This window comes from Equus przewalskii, chromosome 31 (assembly GCF_037783145.1).
Source record: "Equus przewalskii isolate Varuska chromosome 31, EquPr2, whole genome shotgun sequence".
Classification (NCBI taxonomy): Eukaryota; Metazoa; Chordata; class Mammalia; order Perissodactyla; family Equidae; genus Equus; species Equus przewalskii.
Window position 1 is genome coordinate 10,349,081 of NC_091861.1, and position 25,410 is coordinate 10,374,490.

Here is a 25,410-nt window from a genome sequence, read left to right on the forward strand (position 1 = left end):
AGACCAAAATGATAGCGCGGAAGTACCGGATTTCCTTGATGAAGAATGGGAAGCAGAAGATGACGATTACGCTCCTGAAGAACTACTGGAGGATGAAAATGCCGTAAGTGCAGGAGAGTCTAAAGAAGAAAGCCCTGTGATTCAGGACAGGCAGTTTGATGTTAATGCGCAAGGCCCCGAAAGAGCCGTTTTAGGCGCTGTGGATGCTGATCCAGAAACCGAAGAAAACAAAGAAGAAACTGGTAGCCTTTTAGAAATTGAAAGAAAAAATGAAACTGTGGGCGAAATAGACAGGAAACCTGGTCATATGGTGGTGGAAAAAGAAGGCGGCCCTCTGGTAGATGAGAAAGCACAGCGGCCATCTGAAGGCGGTGACTTTCCTGACAAGAAAAAAAATGAGACTCCAGAGTTAGGTGAAGTGTTTGAGGATAAAGATCCTGATTATTTTAAAGAGGACAGCCCTGAGGAACACCTGAACACCTCAGGGCTCACTGAGAAGCCTGGGGGAGAAGAAGTCTCAAAAGAGGACCGTGAGGACTTAGAGAAATTCATGGACACAGAACGCCAGGGGTCTGCTTCTGGGGAACGCGAAGATGACGTGTGCCACTGGCCTCCCCACTGGACCGCAAAGCCCAAGCAGAGTGACAAGATGAAGGACGCGCCTATAATAAGCAGCTTCTTTAAAGAACCGCAGTCTTTGCAGCGGTTCCAGAAGTACTTTGACATCCATGAGCTGGAAGCCCCCTTCCAAGAAATGTCACTAAAGCTGAAGGCAGCCCAGCAGGAGAGCCTGCCTTATAATGTGGAAAAAGTCCTAGATAAGGTTTTCCGTGCATCGGAGTCCGAAATTCTGAGCATAGCAGAGAAAATGCTCGATACTCGTGTGATCAAAAATGGAGAACTGGGAGTGAAGGAAAGTAACATATTTGAAGAGGCCGCGGTGCTAGATGACGTTGAAGACCTAATCTATTTTGTCAGGTACACACACTCCATAGCAGAGGAGACTGTACCCCCGGCAGCAGCACGGCATCCAGCGGAAGACTGGGATAGACTGATGGAAGGTAGAATGCCTGTCTATGGCTTTGTAGAGTGGGGCTTGAGAAGCAGGTCGGGGAGGCTTGGCTGAAGTCCCTCACACCTTTTTGTAAAGCTCTGTCCACAGTTTACAGTGTGCCCAAAGGCAAGAGACAGCACGGTGACACCCACAGGTCTCTTCCTGCCTTCTTTCTTTAAGGCTAGAGCACAGATAAGGATTTCTATCCTGGTTTCCCTGTACGACAGCTGAAACTGGTGGCCTTTTCAAAAGGAAACTTTAGGGCCCGGCCCAGTAGCTGAGTGGTTAAGTTCGAGCTCTCCGCTTTGGTGGCCCAGGGTTTCACTGGTTTGGGTCCTGGGCGCAGACATGGCAGCACTCATCAAGCCATGCCATCCCACATGCCACAACCAGAGGGACCTACAGCTAGAATATATAACTATGTGCTGGGGGGCTTTGTGGAGAAGAAGAAGAAAAAAGAAGATTGGCAACAGATGTTAGCTCAGGGCCAATCTTTAAAAAAAAAAAAGAATAAAAATTATTTTAAAAAAAGGAAACTTTATAAAAAGACAAAGAAAGATACAAACAAGAAAATGATGTGCAAAATAGACCTCTTAAAGTTCAAGTTTCATGTAAAATTAGCAAAGGGCTTTTTGCGAATGCCATTCCTTTTTTTTTTAAAGATTGGCACCTAAGCTAACAGCTGTTGACAATCTTTTTTTTTTTCCTTTGCTTTTTCTCCCCATATCGCCCCAGTACACAGCTGTATATTTTAGTTGTGGGTCCTTCTAGTTGTGGCGTGTGGGACGCTGCCTCAGTGTGGCCTGATGAGCGGTGCCATGTCCGCGCCCAGGATCCGAACCGGCGAAACCCTGGGCTGCTGAAGCGGAGCGTGCGAACTTAACCACTCGGCCATGGGGCCAGCCCCGGAAGGCCATTTCTTAAATCATAAAATAACTGCTGTCTGTCCAAGGGTTGACGGGCACAACTTTTAAATCAAAGCCTTGCAAGAGTTTCATTCCCGCCAGCTGTCCTCTTTTGTGGAGGTCATGTTTTTTCCTGGCTCTTGCGGGTAGTCTGTTGGGTCAGTGAAATTCTGCTGGGCGTGAGGGTTCTTGCAGTCAGATTAACCAAGGATCCAGCACGGAGGCAGAGCCCGCCCACACAGCACTTGACACACATAAGCCATTCAGTCAATAGGAAGGAATTGACCCCAAGCCAGTGTCCTAAGGCGAGCTGGTTCCTACTTCCATGTTCTTTTCTCTGTCCTCATGCTTTTCAGACTGAGGTATTTGGACTCACTATAGATGGTCAAGTACCAGGGGGACATACAACCCCAGATTAAATGTTTTTTCCCACAGTGGCCATTTTTCCTGAGCATTTTGGGAAAGGAAACTTTTTTGCTTTAATCAAAGCAGATAGATTTTGGATTGGAGCGCAAAACTCAAATGAATTTTCAGGGCAAAACTGTGAGGTTTCAGAGAAATTCATCTTTGCTGTGGGTGCCCTTCGGCTATGCCCTGAGCCTCTTAGGGACAGAAATGGGTTGATTCTTTCTGACTCCTCGAGGTGGTTTGAAAATATTTGACAGGCACTTCAGCAAGCGGCCTTTATATGTCATGCCCTTCTCTGTCCTAGCTCTGTGAGACCAGCACGCCTGTGTAGGAAAGAGTTCATGGCATTACTGTGTAAAATAGATGCTTCCTATTTCTGCTCTTGACTGAAATTCTCTCTTGTACATTTATCCTTGTGGGTGTATGTTGATTTGCCAAGGGAAGTTAGGTTATTGGAGTCCCTACTGTAAATATCTATCTTTATGGAATGCTTTGGAATAAGGGTTTCTTTGTAAATTTTATTCTGTAGATTAGCCGTCTGTGAAGTGAGACAAAAGCAATGGAAACCCTGATTTCCCTGCCCAGTTGTGCTGCCCGGGCTGCCAGCACCCGAGGGCAGTAGTAGGGGGTCCTGGACTTGTACGATGAGGGGGTGCTGCTCAGTGGGAGGAGCTGAATGGGGAGCGTCATCAAGCTTTGCCAGCCCAATGCCTTCTTCTTCCCCGTAGACATCCCCCCACCACGTGAAGATGATTTCTCACAAGAGGACACAGAAGATCTTAAAACAGAGATTCCTGAAGAGCCCAGCTGCTTGGATCAATTGGATCAACCCACGACTAGTGATGTGGGTACCTCAGAAATGTCACAGAAGCCGAATACTGAGAAAGACATACACCCAGGTAAAGCTTGCTGATTTTCTCTACAAAGTAGAGGCTTATTGTAAAGGAGAGCTGCTAGGAGATTCCTTGTTAAAGGCAGGAAACAGGGGGGGAATAATACAGCTATGAATGGGTTTAAAAAAATAAGAAATCCCAGAACTCACAGAGAAAAGCAGAAGTGAAGACGGGTGGAGATCAATAATAGAAACAGGCCAGAGACTGTAACTAAGCTACATGCCAGTGATTGGCTGTCATTAGCCTGTGCAGATAATTTCAATCTAAAGTGTTCTTCTTACAAAGCCTTATGCTCCCAAACAGTAGTTTTCAACCAGCCCACAAGCATCAGAAACTCTGTGGGTGGAGACCAGAAATCTGTGTTTAACAAGCCCTCCAGGAAATTCGGAGCTATTGGAAGTTAAAGTTGGAGAACCACTGCTCTAAAACTCACAAATTCTGTGTTTTCCCCCCATTCCACCGCCCCTCCCCAGTAGAACACATGTCGCTCAGTTCTCTTGTTAATTTGCTACCTGGACAAGATAAAAACTTTTTTAAAACAGTGGAGGAGATATTTATGTCTAGGTGTCTTTATACTATAAGGTTATAGGAAACTGCAGAACTTTTCAGTATGTAATAGTCCACTGTAGACTGAGCACAGAAAACATCCAGTGGGAAAGCAACTCATTTCATTTGAATTGAGAAAGTTGTTTTAAAAATAAAATAAAATAAAATACCACCCCAATAATGATATCAACAGCTTTCTAATTTTTGTGTAGCTTACTCATTTTACCAGTAAATCAGAAGGACAGCTGATTTTTATTTTGTCTGTCCGATATGGTGATATGACATCATTACTGATGTTGTGTTTTTAGAGATTACGTTCTATAACCTTCGGTATTGCATTAGCCTGTGAGACCGCAAGGCCTGGCTGCACTGGGCTGTACCTCCTGCGCCCTTTTAAAGTTTAGGAGAAGTCATGGCAAGGAGAGGAGGTCAGCTAATTTGAGAAGAAATGACATATCGGAGGTCTCCTGTGTTCCAGAGGATATTACTTTATATATAATACTCTCTACTTCTAAATTTTTGTAACTCACAAAGGTTCTGCTTGTCGAACATGAGTCATACACCATTAAGAACTTGTTATTCTCTTGCTCAAAAACTTTCAGGGTTAGGAAAAATTCTGCTGGCAGAATAGAAAACAGACCTTTTGCCCTGTCCTGTAAGTTCCACTGCAAAATGACGTCAACTACCTGTACAGGCTCATCTTCCCGAGTGTCCCTTCGTGCATCTCAGGGGCTGAGGTCTGACCTGACTGGGACGACTTCACCCGAGGTCAGAGTCGTGGATCAGGAGTGGATGGGACCTCAGGGTTGGAAGAGACCTGAGAGGCAGCCAGTCCAGCTTCTCACTGATTGCTTCTCGGACTCCTACCTGTCTATAAGACGTGCCCCAGACCCAACTAACTCATACTGAAATCCTCTCCCTACCACCTCCTCCTGTGGAAATCCTTTCAGGTAGAGCTGAAATTCTGCCTCTTCCACAGAGCTGCAAGCCAGGCCCCACCCTGTAAGCAGTTCCTTTTTGTCCCTTTGGCATTTACCATATTCTGTTTTGTGTCGCTGTCATTCAGCCATTCAGTAAGCAACTCTGGAGTGCCTGCAGGTGCCAGACACTGTGCTAAGCACTGGTGCCCCCTGCCTTCAGGTCTGCGACCTTTCTCATTGTTTGCCTGAAGTTTCAAATACACTGCTTCACCACACTAAATAAATGTTTCTTAAATGTGACTGGGTGTTTATGGAAAAAGCATAAAATTCTGCTTTCTCAATTCCCAAGTAAATATTGTTCAGATAGCAGTGGTGTTGCCGGGGCGTGACAGAGGAGACTAGTCAGGGGTAGAGTGGCCTGGAGATATGTTCCTTTTATAATTGAAGGATGTGACAGCTCTAATGGGGACTCTGAATTTTTTTCTATATAATTGTCTTCAGGAGAACCATGTGTCCAGGCACAGTGACTAACATTTCGTGTTCACTCTACAAATGTTTAAAATGAAGAGAAACAATTCTTATTCTGAAGCACAAAATAAAACAGTAGTTTTCCCCCCTCAATTTAAGGCATAATTACAACCAAGCGCACTCCTGTCAATGCTGTTGATCCTAGAAAGCAGCGAGAAACGAAGGCTGAAGAAGCGACGAGTGCCACACCTTGGGAAAATGCAATTCTTTTAATATATTCATTCATGTTTTATTTAACTAACATGGTAAGTTTGACATACATAGTTTCTTCAGAGAGTGTTATCACAGTTGTTCAGTTGATTTTGAGCATGAGGGGAGGACTTAAACTGTCTCTATGAACATTGCTCCTGATCCTTTCACGATAGCCCCTGAAACAAGCCACAGGTCTGTGGCTCTGATGGGTTCTTAGTTTGTTTTGGCATTTTTCGCATTTGAAGAGGATTTGCTGTGTGCCAGACCTGGGCACACACGCCCCTGTAAACGTGGTTCTTCCCTTCAAGAAGCTTCGTCTACCAGGGTGATAGAGACGTTCCCTGGAAACCTAATATGCCATGGGCCGAAAGGGAAGTATTTCCCTGATAGGAGAACGATATGTTGAGCTAATTGATTCACTGTGGTGGGAGGATGCTCCAAGAAGGTCAGAAGTTAGCTGAGACGTGTTCTGAGCAGAGCTGAAGGACCGACGGTGTTTGCTGTGAAGTTTCTTGTTGAAGAGAAGGGCTGGTGGAGATGGGGGCGGTGTGCAGTCAGACAGAAGAAATAAGATGTTCAGATGGATGGAGGCGTGCAGAAAAGGTTATCTGGGGAAGCCCGGGGAGGTGTTGGCGTTGTTGAAGTGTAGAGTTAGAGGCGGGTGGTCTTTTGGAGGGAGATGGGCGACCATGAAGGAAGTCGTATATCAGGATGAGTGACGTTAGACTGGGAAGGCTCCTTTGAAGGTTGTAAGCAGGAAAGGGATACGGTCAGATTTGTTTCTTAGAAAGAGTCACTTATGGCAGAATATTTATTCAGATTTATCTTTCTAAAGGGAGTCATGATCCAAATGAGACATTTCATCTGTCTAGAAACTTATCTAAGCTTTTCAGGACTTAGCTCCCCCTTGTGGTACTTGTTGAAATTGGATGTTTTTCTTGATGAATTATGGGAATGAGCAAGCCTCCAGAAACTGGAGGCCGAGTTGCCCTCGGAGCTGTAGACAAAGTATCTTCCGCAACAAAAATATTTTTTTCCTCTAGATTCTGTTACTTCAAGACTTGTGTAGGAAAGAGGGTTATATTTTGTTCTGTAAAATGCATGAGTCTTGAGCACTTTGAATCCCAGATTCATCACTTAGAAGTGTGGGCAAATTGCAGACTTGGAATCTCAGCGTCTTCATCTTTAAATGCAGACGGTACCCACTTTAAGTGTTGTAAGAGTTAAATGAGTTGCTAACGTGAAGTGTCTAGTGCAGTACCTGTGTTTTGTAGGGTCTCGCCCTGCCACCTCCTCATTCGGATGGTCAGAGGGCGATATAAAGACATGGAATACCTGGGGAATTCAGGAGAAAGGCCACCAGGATAGGAAAGATGGAGGAAAACCAAACCGTCTTTTAGTTTTCTCCATTGTTGGCAGTGGTGGCAGCCACTGGGGTGAAGGTGTGTCTGACCCGTGCAGTTCGAATAATGAAATTTTCAGTGATTAAGGCAGTCTCAGGAGTGGAATCTGTTTATCGGAATGAGTCATCACTTCAAAAATTCAACAGCCTCCAGATGTGGGAGGAATTCTTTATTCATTTTGTTTGTGGATATGCACAGAGCCCTGTTCTAGGCCTGGGTTGGGGGACACAGATGTGGTATGGGATATGTTCTCTGCTTGATGGGAGAAGACACAGACATGAATGGCAAGAGAAGGGGGGCAGTGTTACAAAGTAGCATTGTTTTGAAAGGTATTGGCCAGAAAGCATTTAGATGGCCCAGTGTGTACAGAGAGTATTGTGCTAGGAATTGAAGATTCCAAGAGGTATAAAGCATAATTCTGGTTTCTGAAAGGCTTAAGAAAAGGACATATCATATATATATGAAAATTAGGAAAATGGGAAACATATGAAATAGTTTTTGTGAATTATCAAATAACTAGTATAGATAATTATTTGATATGGCTGGAGAATAATGGGGTGCTGACTTGATTGGGAAAACTGCACCAGAAGTCAGATTCATAGATCAACAGTTAATGGAATCTTAGGTTGGAAGAGACCTGGTCCAACTTCTCACTAATTGCAGTCATTTCCTCTCCTGTAGCCCCAACAAGTAGTTATGAGGTCTGGGCATCGACAATTCCTAGTGTGAACAACCTGCCCTACAAGGCTAGTCATTGTTCTCTTGGCTAGTTCATTCTTATGTTGACTCCAAATTTTCCTCCATGTGATTTCTTCTCATAGAATCTAATTCCTTTTCTACATAGTAATCCTTTAAATAGTTGAAGTTATGCTTTAATTTTTTTCAAGTGTTTTATCATGGAAAATTTCGAACATATGAAAGCAGAGAGACTAGTAAAATGAACCCATGGGCCCATCACCCAGCTTAATAGTAATTGCTTAATATCGCCCAATATTTGGCACATTCAAAATCCCCTCCCCTCCTTTTAAAAATTGTTCTTATTCAGATCAGGATCTTCTTGAGGTCCAAATGTTATAATAGGTTGATACATGTCTTAAATCAACTTTAATCAGATATAAATTGCATACAGTCAAACATACACATTTTAGAAATACAGCTCAGTGAGTTTTAGCAAATGTGTACACCCATGTAAAAACAACCAAAACTAAGATATGGAACATCTCCTTCATTCAAAAAAAGTTTCCTCATGTGCCTTCCCAGTATGTCCCCCTCTGCACCTGATCCAGGCAACCACTGAGAAAACTTTTTCACTACAGAGTAGTTTTTGCTGTTGTAGAATTATAGTTATAAATGGACTCATACTTCGGAGTGAAACTGCCCAGTCATATGGTAAGATTGTTTTATCTTACTTAGGAGAAACTGCCAAACAGTTGCCAAAATGACTGTAACATTTTATGAGACTTCCAGTAGGTCACATATTTGCTAACACGTGGTATTACCAGTCTTACATTGTAGCTGTTCCAGTGGGCATGTCTTTATAGTTTTAATTATTCCCTGATGATTTATGGTGGTGAGCACTTTTTCACGTGGCCATAATTCTTTGTGTGTTCATGTGTGAAAGAGTTGTTCAAATCTTTTACCCATTTTTTTTTTTGAGGAAGATTAGCCCTGAGCTAACATCTGCTGCCAATCCTCCTCTTTTTGCTGAGGAAGACTGTCCCTGAGCTAACATCCTCGCTCATCTTCCTCTACTTTATATGTGGGACGCCTACCATAGCATGGCTTGCCAAGTGATGCCATGTCCGCACCCGGGATCCGAACCGGCGAACCCTGGGCTGCCGAAGCGGAACGTGCACACTTAACTTCTGCACCACCAGGCCGGCCCCTCTTTTGCTCTTTTTTAAACTTGGCATTTTCCTTCTAAATATTAAGGTCTAAGAGGTCTTCATATATTTTGGATACAAGTCTGTTGTCAGATATATACTGCAAATAATTTCTTCCAGTTTATGGCTTGGCCTGTCAATTTCTTAACCTTGTCTTTTGAAGAATAAATTTTGATGAACACCATTTTATTAATTTTTACTTTTATGGTTAGTGCTTTTTGTTTCCTGCCTAAGGAATCTTAGGCAATTCCAGTGATTCAAATATCTTCTCACGTTTTCTTCTTCAAGTTTTATACTTATGCCTTTCATGTTTTGGTCTGTGTTCCATTTTGAGTTAATTTTTGTGATTGGTGTCAAGTTTCATTTTTTCTTGGAATGCATATCCAGTTGCTCCCATGTCATTTCTTTCCCTTTCAAATTACCTTGGCACCTTGAGTTGAAATCAGTTGACCATGTATGTCAATTTCTGGACTCTAATCTGTTCCATCGATCTCTATTGCTATCCTAGGATAATGCCACATTTTTTTGATTCCCGTAGCTTTATAGTAAGTCTTGCAATCGGACAGTTCTCTTGTAAAATTGTTTTGGCTATTTCAGTTCCTTTGCATTTCCAAATAAATTTTAGAATCAGCTTACCAATTTCTACAAAAAAGCATGCTGAGATTTCGATTGTTATTATGTTGAATCTAGAGATGAGCTTGGGAAGAACTGATATTAACAAATACTAAGGCTCCTAATCCAAGAAGTAAGTTCATCTTTACATTCATTTTGATCTTCTTTAATTTCTCTCAACAGTGTTTTGTAGTTGTCAGTGTACAGGTTTTATGTTAGTATTTTATGTATGCCAGCGTATTACGTTGTTTTGATGATGTTGTAAGTAGTATCTTTTTTACATTTTATTTACAGTTGTTTTTTGCCGATAGGTAGAAATACAGTTGATTTTTATATATTGACCTTGTGTCTTACTACCTTACTTAATTTACTTATGAGTTCTAGGGTGGATTTTTTGTAGATTTCATAGGATTCTCTGTGCAGATGATCATGCCATCTGTGAATAAACACACCTTTTTTAAAAGTCAAGTTAATTAAAGCATCATAACATCTAGTAAAATTCACCCTTTCTATGTACAATTCTATGAATTTTCACATTATTTCTTCAGATTTTTTTGTGTTCCTCTTCCCTTGCTTCTCCTTCTGGGACTCTAATGACACATATGTTAGACCACTTTATGTAGTTCCACAGGTCACTGAGGCTCTGTTGTTTTTTGTTCTTGTTTTTCAGTCTTTTTATGTCTTTGCTTCAGTTTAGATAGTTCCTGTTGCTGTCTTCAAGTTCACCGATCTTTTCTTTTGTAGTATCTGATCTGCTGTTAAGCCCGTCAAGTGAATTTTTCATTTCTGATATTTTATTTTTTAGCTTTAAAAGTTCCACTTAGTCCTATTTTATATCTTGCATTTCTCTTTTCATGAGAATGAAGAGAGAAATGGTCATGGTTTTTTTTTTTAATTCTTAAATATAGTATTCATAATAGTGCTGTTAAAGCCCTTCTAAGCTGATTAATTGTGTCATCTCTGTTGCAGTTTCTTGGTCTGTTTTATAGATTGATTTATCTCCTACTTATGGGACACATTTTCCTGATTTTTTTTGCATGTCTAGTAATGTTTTTTTTTTGGATGCTAGCCACTGTTAATGTTACATGGTTGAGTGCCTGGATTTTAGTGACTTCCTTTAAAAAGCATTGAAGTTTGTTTGGCTAGGTTGTTAAGTTACTTGTGGAACAGCTTGATCCTTCCCATTCTTATTTTTAAGATTTGTTAGGGAGGTGCCTACGGTGGTCTTTCCTCTTGAGCTAGTGTAGCCCTACTACTAAGGGTGATTCTTCTGGGATCTACTGAATACCTTGAGCATTCAGCGAGATCAGTTCACGCTGACTAGCTGGAATACGAATGTCTCCCAGTCCTGTGCTAATGCTGGGAATTGTTCAGCTTCCAGTTTCCTGGCAGTTGTTCTTTTCATCTATATTTGTTTTCTGCCCATCCTCAAGGAATCTTACCTTACACAGGTGCTGCTTTGAATTCAGCCCAAGATTGAAGGAGACCCCCTTGCGGATTTCTGAAACTCTTTTTCTTTAGAATTCTCATCTTTCTGGTGCCTTTCCCTAGATATTTCAAGTACCTCAGTCTGCACAACTCTGTTCTCCACCGCCTCTGTGAGATTGGGGTACTCTGCTTGGATTCTCCCTGCCCATACTGAGGTCTAGAAAGTGCCTCCAGGTAGAAGGTGGGGTGATCATTGGGCTCACCTCATTTGTTTCCCTTCTCTCAGGGGTCACAGTTGTGTGCTGCCTGTTGTTCTCTATCTGAAAAACAGTTTTTTCCCCTACATTTTGTCCAGTTTTCTAGTTATTTTCAGTGGGAGGACAAATATCATACCAATTACTCTGACTATAGATTGTTTCTTTGTTTGTTTGTTGTTGTTGCAATGTATTCACTGAAGAAACTAGTTTGTTTGGCTTCTACGGGATATCATGGTCTGGATTTTGCTAACTACATCCCCCTGGTGTAATTGAATGTGATTCTCTGGTTCTTTATATTTTCTGGGAGTTGTAGTCTCATTGATAGTCAGATTCAAGTTCCATTTTGTTTGGCAAGAATACTTATTAGGAGATGTTGTGTATTTCCATCAGGAGGCATCTGATATCTAGATGTCCCTCGTTTTTGATGTTACTGGTCATTGGTGATGTTGAGTAGATCTGTTAATATGTTACAGGCTGCAGAATGGTGATAGTCTGATTGTATTGTTCCTGCTTCCTTTCAAGGCTGGGATACTTCTATAAAGAGAAACTTGGAATCAAGTATACTTTACACTGGGATTTGGTTTGTATAGTTAGGACAGTGTAAATATTTGATTCTTTCTATTTAAATAGTCTTCAAAATAATAAGTTGTCTTCCTGGCGTTATCCAATATGCCCAAAGGGTTTTATGTGTGTGTGTTTCTTCTCATTCTTTTCTAAGAATCATTGTGATGTCATGGATTTAAAAATATTTGGTGTGTTTCAATCCACTGTAGTTATTCTTCTTATTGATGCTCGATTTCTTCCATTTTTGGCTAATGGGAGCCTCTTCAGCTTGGCTCCTGGGTGCTTTTGATAGCACCTAGTGGTCATTGATTCCTTCTTTGCTTTCTAGTGTGACAAGATGTTCCTGCCCAGATCTTGAAGGAGCTATTTCTCTAAGAAGCCCTGATTTCTTTTAATGGGAAATGGTATTTAGAGACTGCATTCTGGGTACTAAGATTGCTTATTGCTTTTGAGTTGGCCATGATTTCTAGACCTTTTCAGAGAACAAAGCTAGGAAATAAGCGGGGATTTTTTTTGTGTGACTATTCATCATGATGCCATATGGATACTCCCAGTCAAAATTCAGGATGCTGAGGAATTTTACTTAACCTCGTCTCTCTTACATTTGTGTTTTCTTTCTCCAGCGTTGGAAATCCCAGTTTTCAATGACATCAACATAAGTATTTATTTACCTTATTTTACAATATTCACAGAACATTATTAAAAATACCAATATCAACACTATTGCCAACAATATGTTATTGAAAATATTTTTGTCTTTAAGCTTTATCCCACTAGGGTATGCTTGAAATAATTCCTTTCTGTTGTCCTGCCACCAGCTTAATACACAGCAGGTTTATTGTTTCATTTTTGCTTTCAGTTTTTAGGGATTGCTTTTACAGATTTTTTTGCTTTATAATTATCTAACACATTTACAAGAGCCAAAATCAATTTGTAAAACCTGGTCTATTCAGAGAAGTCTAGCTTTTGTCCTAGTTCCGTCCAATCTGTTGTTATCGTCCTCTACAGGTAATTTTTAAAATTAATTTTATTATCTATCCTATCATTAAAGAATAAGCAAATTATTTCCACATCCTGCCAAGATGGATTTGTAAGTATTAGCTTTACCTTCCTTACTGAAACAACTAAAAAGAAAAAAACACAAAGTAAATGAAGCAACAGTTTTCAAGACACTGGACATCAGTTAACACAAACGACAGTAATTCTAGAAAGATAGGGAACTGATGCCACGAGCCCTAAAGTTAAATCCCAGCTTACTGCATTGAGAGGGTTCTCAGGTTGTGGCACAGAAAGGAGGAACCCTGAGTTGAGGAGGTGGAGCTGAGAGTCCAGGCAAGGCAAGGCAGCTAGAGTTCACAGGGTCAGGTACCAAGAGGGGAGAGCCACACAGAGAGCTGGCAATCTGTGAAAGGTCCCCTTTGACTGTTCTGCAGAGTTTTGATTAGCACATGAGTGTGACCAACCTACCCAAGGTCAGAGAAACCCTTTAAGTGATTAGAGGGAAGAGCCCCAGACACAGGGCCAATAATACGTTGTAATTCTAGGGAAATTGGGTAGAGTACTCAGAAGGGTCTCACCTCAGACTAAATGTTGCTCCTGTCTTGCCTAACAAATCTTAACAGCAAGACCCAAAAGAATCAAACTGTTTCCCAGTAATTTGCCTAACTCCTGGAACAAAGCTAAAGAATGTTTGTTGTATTGTTCAGGGTTCCCTAGAGAAACAGAACCAATAGGTCATAGATAGGAAGACGTTTATTAGAAGGAGTTGACATAACACAAATCGAGGTTGGGAAGTCCCACAATCTGCTATGTCCAAGCTAGAGACCCAGGAAAGCTGGTGGTGTAATTCAGGTAGAGTCCCAAGGCCTGAGAACCAGGGGAACTGATGACATAGATTCTAGTCTGGGTCTGAAGGCCTGAGAACCAGGAGTACCAAAGGTAGAACGTCGACATCCCGGATCAAGCAATCAGGCAGGAAGGGGTGAATCCCTCAAGAGATTGGATGATGCCCACCCACATTGGGGAAGGCAGTCTATTTTACTGAGTCCATTGATTCAAATGCTAATCCCATCTTGTAACATTCTCACAGACACACTCAAAAGTAAGGGTTAATCTGGGTACCCTATGATCAGTCAACTTGACACATAACAGTCACATTTGTTTATAGCATATGGCATCCAATCCAAGATGAACAGGCATAGGCATGAAAATATGACCCATGATGAGGAAAATCAGCTCATCAAAACCAACCAAAAACTACCGGATATGTTAGAATTAGGCAAGGATATTAAAAGTTATTATTACTATATTTCAGATTTTAAAAATGTTAAGTAGAGACATGAAAGATATTTTAAAAAAAAGACCCAAATCAAACTTTAAGATATGAAAATTACAGTGCTAGAGATGATAAATATAGTGGGTGGGATTAATGCTAGACTAGACACAGTAGATGAAAAGTTTAGTGAACTTGAAGACATAGCAATAGAAGCTGTCTAAAATAAAACACATAGGGAAAAAAGACTCAAGAAAATTGAACACATCATCAGTGAGCTGTGGTACACTTTCAGGCACCCTAATAAGTGTGTAACTGGAATTCCTGGAGGAGAGGATAGAAGAGGTATTCAGAAAAATATCTGAGGAAATAACAACTAGAGTTTTTGCAAAATTTATGAAAACTGTAGACCCATAGATTCAAGAAATTCAATGAAACCCAAGCATAGAAGCATGAGAAAGACTACCAATGCATTTCATAATCATATTGCTCAAAATAAGTGATAAAGAGCAATCTTAAAAGCAGTCAGAAACAAGACGCTTTATGTAGAAACTAAGATAAGGTTGACATCGGATTCCTTGTCAGAAACAAGGTATAGGAGAATACGGTAGGAGAATATCTTTTAATATACTTGAAGAAGAATACTGTTGACCTATGATATCATAGCCAGCAAAGTATTTTTCAAAAACAAAGATTAAATGAAGATGTTTTTCCAACATGCAAGAGCTGAACAAATTTACCAGCACACCTGCACTATAAGAAACGATAAAGGAGGACCTTTAGGCATAAGGCAAATGACAACAGACGGAAATAAGGGAGTTACACAAAGGAGTAAAGAATGCCAGATATGGTAATCATAGGGGTAAAGATATAAAAACCATTATCTTATTATTTAAATATCTTTAAAAGTTAACTTACTGTTTAAAGAAAAATATTATCAATGTAGTATGGGGTTTAGAAAATATGTAAAATATGTAAAAGTAAAAGGTATTACAACAATAGTCAGGAGAGGGAGAAACAGTAATAACTTGTTAAGTTCTTATTATAAACATGAAGTAGTATAGTATCACATGAAGGGAGAGTGTGATAACCTAAAGTTGTATGCTATAAACCCAAAAGTAACCACTAAAATTACAAAATAGTTATAGCTAATAAGTCAATAACGGAGATAAATTAGAATCATTAAAGACTCAACTGATCCAAAAGAAGGCAGAGTAAGAGGTAAAGGAGAACAAAGAACAAATGGGACAAAGAGAGAAAAAGAAAGTGCTAGGCTTAAACTTAACCCTATTGATAATCACTTTCAGTGGAAATTGCGTAAATCCCACAATTAAAAGGTACAGATTGGGGGCTGGCCCGGTGGCATAGTGATTAAGTTTCTGCCTTCCACTTCAGTGGCCCAGGGTTCACTGGTTCGATCCCGGGCACAGACATAGCAATGTTCATCAAGTCATGCTATGGCAGGCAGCCCACATATAAAATAGAGGAAGATGGGCATGGATTTTAGCTCAGGGCCAATCTTCCTCAACAAAAAGAGGGGAGGATTGGCGGTGGATGTTAGCTCAGGGCTAATCTTCCTCAAAAAAAAAGGGGGGGACACAGATTGTCAGATTGAGTTAAGAAGCAACTAGATTCCTACCAGAACTACACTTTAAATAAAAAGACACGAAAGGGTTAAAACTAAAGAGATATTCCCATGCTAATACTAGTCAGATGAAAGCTGGAGTGGCTATATTAATATGAAACAGAGAAGATTTATAGAGCAAAGTACTGTATTACCAGAGAAAAAGTTATTTTCTAGTGATAAAAGAATCAGTTAATCAAGAGAACATAGCAATTCTAAATGTTTGTGCTCCTAATTACAGACCCTCAAAATATATGAAGCAAAAACTGATAGAACTACATAGAAAAATATATATTATCTACAATTAGAATTGAGATTTCAGTACCCCTCTCTCAATAATTAATAGAACATCGATAAGGATCTCGAAGGTATGAGCAACGTAAGCAACCAACTTGACCCGATTGACCTTTATGGAACACTCTACACCAGAAGAGCAGAGTAACAATTCCTGTGGAGCACAGTTGGAACATTTACCAAGGTAAACCGTATTCTGGGCCATAAAATAAGTCTCAATAAATATAGAAGGGTTCAAATCATACAAAGTATGCTCTCTGGCCACAATAAAATTCAGTTAGAAGTCAGTGATGGAAAGATCTCTGGAAAATCCCTAGACATTTGTAAATAAAAGACATACTTCTAGATAACTTATGGGTCAAAGAATCAAAAGGGAAATCAGTATTTTGAGCTGAATGAAAATGAAAACACAACAAATCACATTTGTGCAGTGCCACTCAAGCACTGCTTGGAAATTTATAGCACTATCTATATATTAGAAAAGAGCAGTCTCAGATCAGTGACCTCAGTTTCCGCTATAAGAGACTAGAAAAAGACGAGCAAATTAATGGCTGAGAAGCAGAAGAAAAGAAATAAACATAAGAGCATAAATCGGTGAAATAGGAAACAAGGAAAATGAGTGAAAACAAAAGCTGGTTCTTTGAGGTTAATAAAATTGATTAACCTCTAACCAGAGCGATCAGGAGAAGAAAAGAGGAGACACAAATTACTAATATGAGCAATCAGGGAGGGACATCACTACAGATTCTGCAGCTATTAAAATGATAAAGAGGAGGGACTAATATGAATAATTTATGCCAATTAATTTAACAATTTAGACGAAATGAAGAAATTCCATCTAAGACACAAATTGCAAACGCTCGCTCAAGAAGAAACAGGTAACCTCAATAGCCTTATGACTATTCAAAAGTTGAATTTATAGTTAAAAATCTTTCTACAAAGAAAACTCCAGGACCAGATGGCTTCCCTGGTGAATTCAACTAAATGCATAAGAAAGAAATAATACTAATTCTATACAAACTCTTCTAGAAAATTGAAGAGTGGGAAAATACTTCCTAGCTGATTGTATTAAGCCAGCATTAGCATAACAAAACCAAAGACATAACAAGAAAAGCATAGACCGGTATCTGTTATGAACATAAGCACAAAAATTCTAAACAGAATTTTAGCAGATCAAATCCAACAGTATGTAAAAAGGATAATACATAATGACCAGGTATGCTATATCCAAGAATGCAAGGTTTCTTTAACATTAGAAAATAAGCGTAAGTCACATGTTAACAAACTTTGAAAAGAAAATCCGTATGTTCAGCTCAACAGACACAGAAAAAGGATTTGAAAAAATCCGACATTGATTACTGATATTTAAAAAAACAACACACTAGGACTGGAAGGGGGCTTCAAATAGCCTCTCTGAAAGACTTCGAGCCAGCGTCACAGGTAACGGTGAATGACCGAATGTTTCCCCGTAAGATCAGAACAGGGATGTCCACTCTCACAGCCTCCAGACAGCACTGTAGTGGGCACAGTAAGGCAGGAGCCGGTGCACTAAGGCAGGAAAAAGAAACAGAAAGCATCCACGTCGGGAAGGAAACAGCAGAATTGTCTTTATTTGCAGATAAGCTGAATGCCTGTGATTAAAATCTGATGGAATCTACAAAAACGCTACTGGAGCTAATGAGCGCATTCAGTAAGATTGCTAGATAAAGATTAACATCTAAAAGCAGTTGTATTTCTATATACTAGCGATGAATAAGTGAAAATTGAAATTTTAAAAATTTCCAGTCCAATAGCATCAAAAAATATAAAGTACTTAAGGGTAATCTGGCAAAACTGTAAGACATATAAATTGAAAACTATAAAATATTGCTAATAGAATTGAAAGAAGACCTAAAAATGGAGAGATCCCTTGTTGATGAGCGAGAAGACTTCATATTAAGCTATCGTATTGTCACTGTGACAAACAGGATGTCAGATATCATTCAGCCCCTCCGTTTGATCACTAGAATCAACATGATCCCAATCAAAATCCCAGCAGGATCTTTTTGGTGGAAAATGACAAGTTGATTCTACAATTCAAATAGAAAATGCGAAGGACCTAGAAAAACATAAACATGACCTGATTTCAGGACTTGTCACAAAGCTACAGTAAGTAGGTTTGCATGGCATCAGTGTAAAGATAGACAAATAAACCGTTGGATCGGAATAGACAACCCAGAGATAGATCCATATATGGCAGTGGATTTCAGAGGTGGAAAGGACGACTAAGCAAAGAAAAGGGAGCCTTTTCAATAAACGGTACTAGAACTATTGGAAATACTCCTGTGCAAAAAATTGATCCATACCTCACACCAGAAACGTAAATTAACTCAAAATGGTTCATAGACCTGAATGTAAAACTTAAAAGTATAAAACTTCTAGAAAAAAGTTAGGTAAAGATTTCTTAGATTTGATACCAAATGATTCATAAAAGAAAAAATTGATAATTGGGACTTGATCAAAATAAAAATTTCTGCCCCTTGAAATCCACTGTTAAGTGAATGAAAAGACAAGCCACAGACTAGGAAGGAATCATTGTAAAGCATTTTTCTGATAAGGGACTTATATCCAGAATATATAAAGAACTCTCAAAATTCATTAATAAGAAAACAACCCAGTAAAATAACACTTCACCAAACAAAATATATGGATGGCTTAAGCATGTTAAAAATAATGCTCAACGTCATTGCTTATCAGAGAAATGCCAATTTAAATCACCATGAGTTATCACTATACTCTTACTAGAATGACTAAAATTAAAAAGACTGATTATACCAAGTGTTGGAGATGTGGAGGAACTGGAAACATCATACACTGCTGGTGGGGATGTAGAATGGTACAACCACCTTGGGAAACAGTCTGTCACTTTCTCAAAAAGGTAAACATACACCTCTCAAATGATCCAGGTATCCCTCTATCAGTAAGTTATACGTCCATAGACGGACTTGTACATCACCGTTCATGGCAGCTGTATTTGTAAAGGCCAAAAACTGGAACAAGCCAAATAGCCATCAAGAGGAGAATAAACAAACTGTACATATCTGTACAATGAAGTGCTACTCAGCAATAAAAAGGAATGACCTGTTGATGATATATGTGGCCACATGGATGAGTCTCAACTTATGTTGAGAGAAGCCAGAGGAAAGAGAATACATGGTGTATTATTCCATATGTATAAAACTTTAGGAAATGCAAACTAATCCATTATGACAGAAATTCTGCTTGGGCGGGGAGGGAGGGGTGGCAAGTGGCAGGAGGTGGGATTACCAAGGGCATGAGACTTTTGGAGGTGAAGGATATGTTCATTATCTTGAATGTGATGATGGTTTCACAGATGTATTTGTAAGTCAAAACTTAGATTGTGCACTTAAAACGTGTAGTCTATTGCATGTCAATTTTACCTCAAAGCCATAAAAAAAAGTCTCTCCTTAGTTTCTTAGATAGAAGTAGTATAGTATAGTTTTCTCCACTCCTTTTTCTTTTTTTTTAAAAAAAGGCATATTCTGGAAACCATACCCTAGCAGTATATATAGAATTATTTGATTTCTTTTTTTCCCGCTTTCATAGTACTTTAGTGTGTTCAACAATTCTTCTATTGGTGGACATTTTGATTATTTCCAGTCTTCTGTTGTTAAAAATAATGCTGGAATAACATAGTTTTGTGCATATGTCTGTTCAGCATCTGTCGTTGTATCCCCAGTATCTTTGAGATAGATCTTTAGAAGTGGAATTGTTGGATCAATAGGTGAATATACAGGTAATTTTGGCAGATGTTGCCAAATTCCTGCTCATAGGGGTTGTATCATTTTGTATAATAATCAGCAATATATGAGAGTACCTGTTTCCCCTACATTCTTTCACCAAGAGAGTATGTTGTCAAATGTTATGGCTGTTGCCAATATAAGTGGGAAATGGTATCTCAGTGTAGCTTTCCTTTGTATTTCTTTTATTATGAGAGCCGGGTCCTTTCCGAAGGCGGAAGCGGTGACAGAGTGGGGGTCCGGTGCCGTTCCACGGGGAAGCGTCGCGTCCGCTCGGCTGGCCCCACGCCGTGGACTCAGTACCTGCCACGGTGCCTGCCGTCACCGCTTCCCCGGGGGACCCGGAGCTCCTGGGACCCCTGTCGGTGCTCTACGCAGCCCTCACCGCCAAGCTACTGGAGGTGACGGCCCCCATTCCCAGGGAGGGACCCCAGCGCTGGCAGGCGGGTGGCCGAGTTCCGAGCCGAGCGGGTGCACCGACGGCCCGGGCGAGGGAGAGACGGAGTGTGTGAGGCCCGAGGCAGGCGGGACGCTGCAGTGCTGTGTAGCGAGGCCGGTGGCAGTGTGTGTGAGGTTTCGTCAGCTGTTCATTTTTTATTGAGCACTTTCGATGTACCAGGCACTGTGTTACTTTGTGGTATGCAGTCTCCATCAAAACAGCGAGCATCCCGTCCCCTGCGGGTCCTTTTCCAGTGATCGGCACTGTTGGGGGATGGGGCTGGTATGGCAGATACTTGTGTAGTTGCACAGCGCGGTGAAAACAGCGGAGAAGCCAGCAGGTGTTGAATGCGCTGTCTTCGAGGAAGCATTTAAAATTAAGGCGTTGAGTTTTGTAGAAGACAGTTAAATCCAGAGTAGTCTAGACCAGTGATCGCGAGGTGTCTGAAGGTACTCAGCATTTGGCTTTATGTAAGAGTAGAACAGAATTAAGATTTAAAGTCTTAGCGGAAAAGTGCAGTGTTTATGTTAGTTATCATCATTTTGGTTTTATTTGCCCCCATAGGAGTTGATTCCTTCTATAGTATGTTTCAATTGTTTTTTGATTTTTTTTTATGGCTTTTTAAGTCATAGCAATCAACTAAGAGAAAAGTATGCTCCAGAGGGAGTCCAGCCGTGTGTTAGACAACATGATGTGGTAGGACCCATTGCAAACTGGAAATATATCCTCAACTTAGAGACATTTAGATTCCTAATGTTTAAAAAGACCTCAAGCTGGTAAAATTTCTGTGATCCCAGGAAAAATGAGGCTCCTTTGAATTGCATCTCTGCTGAGCCCAAAGAAGCTGAGGCCCCAGCGGAATGTGTGCCACTGAGTGATGCTAAACAAGCTTGTTTCCTAGTGCGGCTGCAGAGATCAGTGGTTGAAGGACACTAACCGAGCTGGTCCTTGCAGCAGCTGCGAGTTAGACACAGGGTATTGGCCTGAAACATCCCTCCCAGCGTCTCACTGCCCTACTGGAGAGTCTAGAAAGCCGAGTGTTCCATGTCTTAGACTTAGTTGCAGCTGGGATACTGTTATGGACTGAATAATGTTCCTGAAAATTCATATGTTGAAGCCCCAAACCCCAATGTGATTATACTTAGAAATAGGGCCTTTAGGGGCCAGCCAGGTGGCCCAGTGGTTAAATGTGCACCTTCTGCTTTGGCGGCCTGGGGTCCGCCAGTTTGGATCCTGGGTGCGGACATGGCACCGCTCATCCAGCCATGCGGTGGCAGGCGTCCCACATATAAAGTAGGGGAAGATGGGCATGGATGTTAGCTCAGGGCTAGTATTCCTCCGCAAAAAAAAAAAAAAAAGAGGAGGATTGGCAGATGTTAGCTCAGGGCTGATCTTCCTAAACAAAAAGGAAAGAAAGAAACAGGGCCTTTAGAGAGGTAGTTAAAGTTACATGAGGTCATAAGGGTGGGGCCCTAATCCAACAGGATTAACGTCCTTATAAATAGAGGAAGAAAGACCCCAGATGTGTGTGCACAGAGAAGAGACCATGCCAGGACACAGAGAGAAGGCAGCCACCTGCAAGCCCAAAAGAGAGGCCTCAGGAAAAACCACACCTGCTTGAATTTCCAGCCTCCAGAGCTGTGAGAAAATAAATCTCTGTTACTGCATTGCATATTTGAAATTTGCTAAGAGAGCAGATCTTGAAAGTTCTCATCACAAGAAAAAGAAATTTTTGTAACTGTGTATGGTGATGGATGTTAACTAGACTTCCTGTGGTGATCATTTCACAATATATACAAATATCAAATCATTATATTGTACACCTAAAATGACGATGATGTTATACGTCAATTATATCTCAGTTTTTTCAAATAAATAAATAAATAGCAAAAAAAAATAAAAAAAATAAAATAAAATAAAAAGACCTCAAGCTACACAAGAAATACGAGGCTGCCAGTATCCTATCTTTATTGAAGCAGTGGGAGCTATTGGAGGTTTTTGAGGGAGCAGTTACCTGATGGAGGTTGACTTAGAATTTCTGTGGATGATTCTTTGTGACTGCTTTATTGTAAGTTTCTTTATGGGTTCCCATTATTTCAAACATTTCTGTTTCAGCTACTTGCTACATTGCCTGATGATGTTCAGCCTGGACCCGATTGTTATGGTCTGTCACGGAAGCCTGTGCTTATCACTGCCTCCTTAGGAATTGTTTCATTTGCCATTTTCTTCTGGAGAACCATCCTTGTGAGTAAACTAAATTAACTTATATGTTGTCTCAGAAATACAAGGGATGTTTTATAATCACTGGCCCCCTTTTTTTTTCAGTTAATAATATGAACACAAATTAATACTTAGAATCTAAGCTGACCTTGGCGAATAATTCAGTGTAATCCTTGTTGGTAAAGACATAAGTGAACAAGACAACATGTGTATTATCTCAGTGGGAAAACTTCAATTTATAAATCTGTTCTATCAAAACCTAAAGATTTGACTGTTTGTAGAATTAGGACTTCTTAACAGCCATTGTGAAAGGCAGCTTAATAATGTGTAGAAGCCTTTAAAATGTTTGCATCCTTGTATACGGTATAATACCGTGTCTAGTCATCTATCTTAAAGAAATAACCAATCGTGCATTGAAGATCTTGTATAAGGAATTCAATGGAACTGTGTATTCGAGCGAAAACTTGATACGGTGTAAATGAACTTTGCAGAGGAAAAGCTTTCAGTTTCGGTTGAAGCTTAACAGTTAAAGTGGGCAGAAGCATTGCATGCATAGCTTTCTAGAATTGAGTATTCTTTTTCTGACTTCTTAATTTTGTCAGCCATATATCATTCTTAGTAAACTCTCTTTTTTTGCACAAGTGATTGTAAAATCACTGAAAAAGAAGCGTCTTTTGCTTGGATTCCTATGAAGTCTCCTCTAACCTCATGGGCTTTTCCTCAGATAGAGGGAAAAAGGGAGACCAGAAAGGCTGAATGGGAGGGGTCAAAAAGAAATTGTTTTCCATTTCCCGCTCTCGTTTCTCCAGCTCAGAAGCTCTGACCCCCGTGTAGATTTCCACAAGGCTGTGCGGGCTTTGTGCCCCCACTGCTGCTTCTCAGCCTCAGCACTTGACTCTTGGAACCTTGGTCCCTTCTCTCAGTTGCCTCTGCTGCTTCTTGTTTCTCCTGCTGCTTGATTTGGGTGAAAGGAGGGCAAAGGAAGCTTACTCTCTCATTAGCAAGGCTGTGACATTAGAGAAATAGTCATTTCTTTCCCCGTGGAAACTTGGAATACATTTTCCTATAACATTATTGTGAGTGGTGTTAGAGACTGTAATTAAATATCGAGATATTGTGGATGATGTTTGGACTGATCTGAGTATCTCATCCCCATATCTAATCATTGAAAGGGGAAGTAAATTCTGGGTTACAAAGACATTTAGTAACACTTTTGTTTTAAATTGAGTACTGCTTAGGTTTCATTATCCTATAATTCAGTGTTGTCTTTAGGAGATAATTTAGACGTTAGCTATCATTTCTCTTGTTTCTTGTGCATTTTCCTTTAGTAGTCTCCTCTCCCTTCCACGTTAATGACCACTGTTTTAGGGGTTTGGGAAAACCAGAAGATCTAGCTTATGAGATTTCTAAATTCAGCCAGTGGCCAATTTTAAATAGGATTTCTAAGATGTTTTCTGGTTAGAGAAGGAGGCATATCTTAGTACAAAGATTATGCCTTTAATTTTGTTTCCTCAGAGTCTTTTTGAACAATCCTTGTTTCTAGACATCATTCTGGCTGTTTGGGGTTTTTAAATAAATTTCAGGTAATGAAGCGTTAGTATATTTTAATATGAAAATATTATCCATTTTCCTTTTCTTGTTTTCTGAGGAAGATTTGCCCTGAGCTAACAGCTGTTGCTGATCTTCCTCTTTTTGCTTGAGGAAGATTTGCCTTGAGCTAACATCCATACCATCTTCCTCTATTTCGTATGTGGGTTGCCGCCACAGCACAGCTGCCGACAGTGATGTAGGTCCCCACTTGGGAACCGAACCCAGGCTGCCAAAGTGGAGCACGCAGAACTTAAACACTAGGCCACAGGGCTGACCCCATATCCATGTTCATTATTAAAGTTGAGTGCTTTTTAAATAAGATTGGTGCTCATTTAATAGATATATAAACATATCTTTAGTTGCAAAATGAGGTATTTACCTTAGTGCTTTTGTCTATCAGAAACTATTTATGAAGTATCACTGATTACATTTGAAATACTTTTATTTTTTTTTTCTTAAAGATTTTATTTTTTTCCTTTTTCTCCCCAAAGTCCCCCGGTACATAGTTGTATATTCTTCGTTGTGGGTCCTTCTAGTTGTGGCATGTGGAATGCTGCCTCAGTGTGGTTTGATGAGCAGTGTCATGTCCGCGCCAGGATTCAAACCAATGAAACACTGGGCCGCCTGCAGCGGAGCGCGAGAACTTAACCACTCGGCCACGGGGCCAGCCCCTTGAAATACTTTTTAACCTTATTTTTTATCCTTGGATCATTATGCTGAACCAAACTTGTTAAATTTTCATTTAGTTATAATCTGACTGTTGTATAAGGAAATGTACTGTTTCTATTAATAAAAAGTTTTGCAATCAAATTTAATTTTATTTCTCTTTCTTTTAGGTAAAGAGTAGAATGTACCAAGGTAAATATTTAAGCTTGATTTTATTTCTCTTTCTTTTAGGTAAAGAATAGAATATACCAACGTAAATATTGAAGCTTATTTTGTTATTTGTACTATTTCCTCAGTATTGGTGTTCAATATGAGTTTTATGTAAGCTGGAAGTAGATACAGTGCCTTACGATGTCTGATCGACTTACTAACTCCAGAAGGTTTACCTATCCTAGGTTATTAGCTGGGATGACAGAGTACATGGTGATGCTGCCAGCTGAGATAGGAGACGAGGTAGAACAAATTGTGGGAGTAGGAAGAAGATGACTAGTTTAATTTTGGGCAGACGGGCTTTGAATGTTGACGTAACGCAGGTTTATTACATGGGAACAGTGTTCCTGTGCTGATAGTTTAATTAGTGTAGTGTATACTTATTTAAGGAGGTAATTTGAGGAACAGAGATGTAAATCAATATGCTTGTGTTTTCTGTCTGTCTTTGCAAATGACATATCCTTGAAATGATCACATTTTCTGAGAAGAAAACTGCTGCAAGAGGGAAAGGAATGGAGCAAAAATATTTTACTGTATTTGCTGTCTTTGAAATAAATTTAAATTGGAATCTTGTTGAAATAAGGGTTCTTATTATATTTTTTTTAAATTTTAATATTTTTACACCCTTATTAGCTATTAACTCCAGATTGCTTTTTAAATGCATGATAGTTATGCTAAGAACTTCCTTTCCCTCACAGTGCC

General features: G+C 40.0%; 1 protein-coding gene across 1 annotated transcript in view; it reads left to right on the forward strand.

Annotated features, from left to right (window-relative positions):
• LOC103544648 (transport and Golgi organization protein 1 homolog) overlaps nucleotides 1–25,410 on the forward strand; it is a 35,584-nt gene that overhangs the window by 718 nt on the left and 9,456 nt on the right. Inside the window, 5 exon segments of the mRNA XM_070602003.1 lie at nucleotides 3–1,061; nucleotides 3,096–3,266; nucleotides 5,354–5,499; nucleotides 22,138–22,266; nucleotides 24,669–24,690. Of these exon segments, the coding sequence (XP_070458104.1) occupies nucleotides 3–1,061; nucleotides 3,096–3,266; nucleotides 5,354–5,499; nucleotides 22,138–22,266; nucleotides 24,669–24,690 (1,527 nt within the window).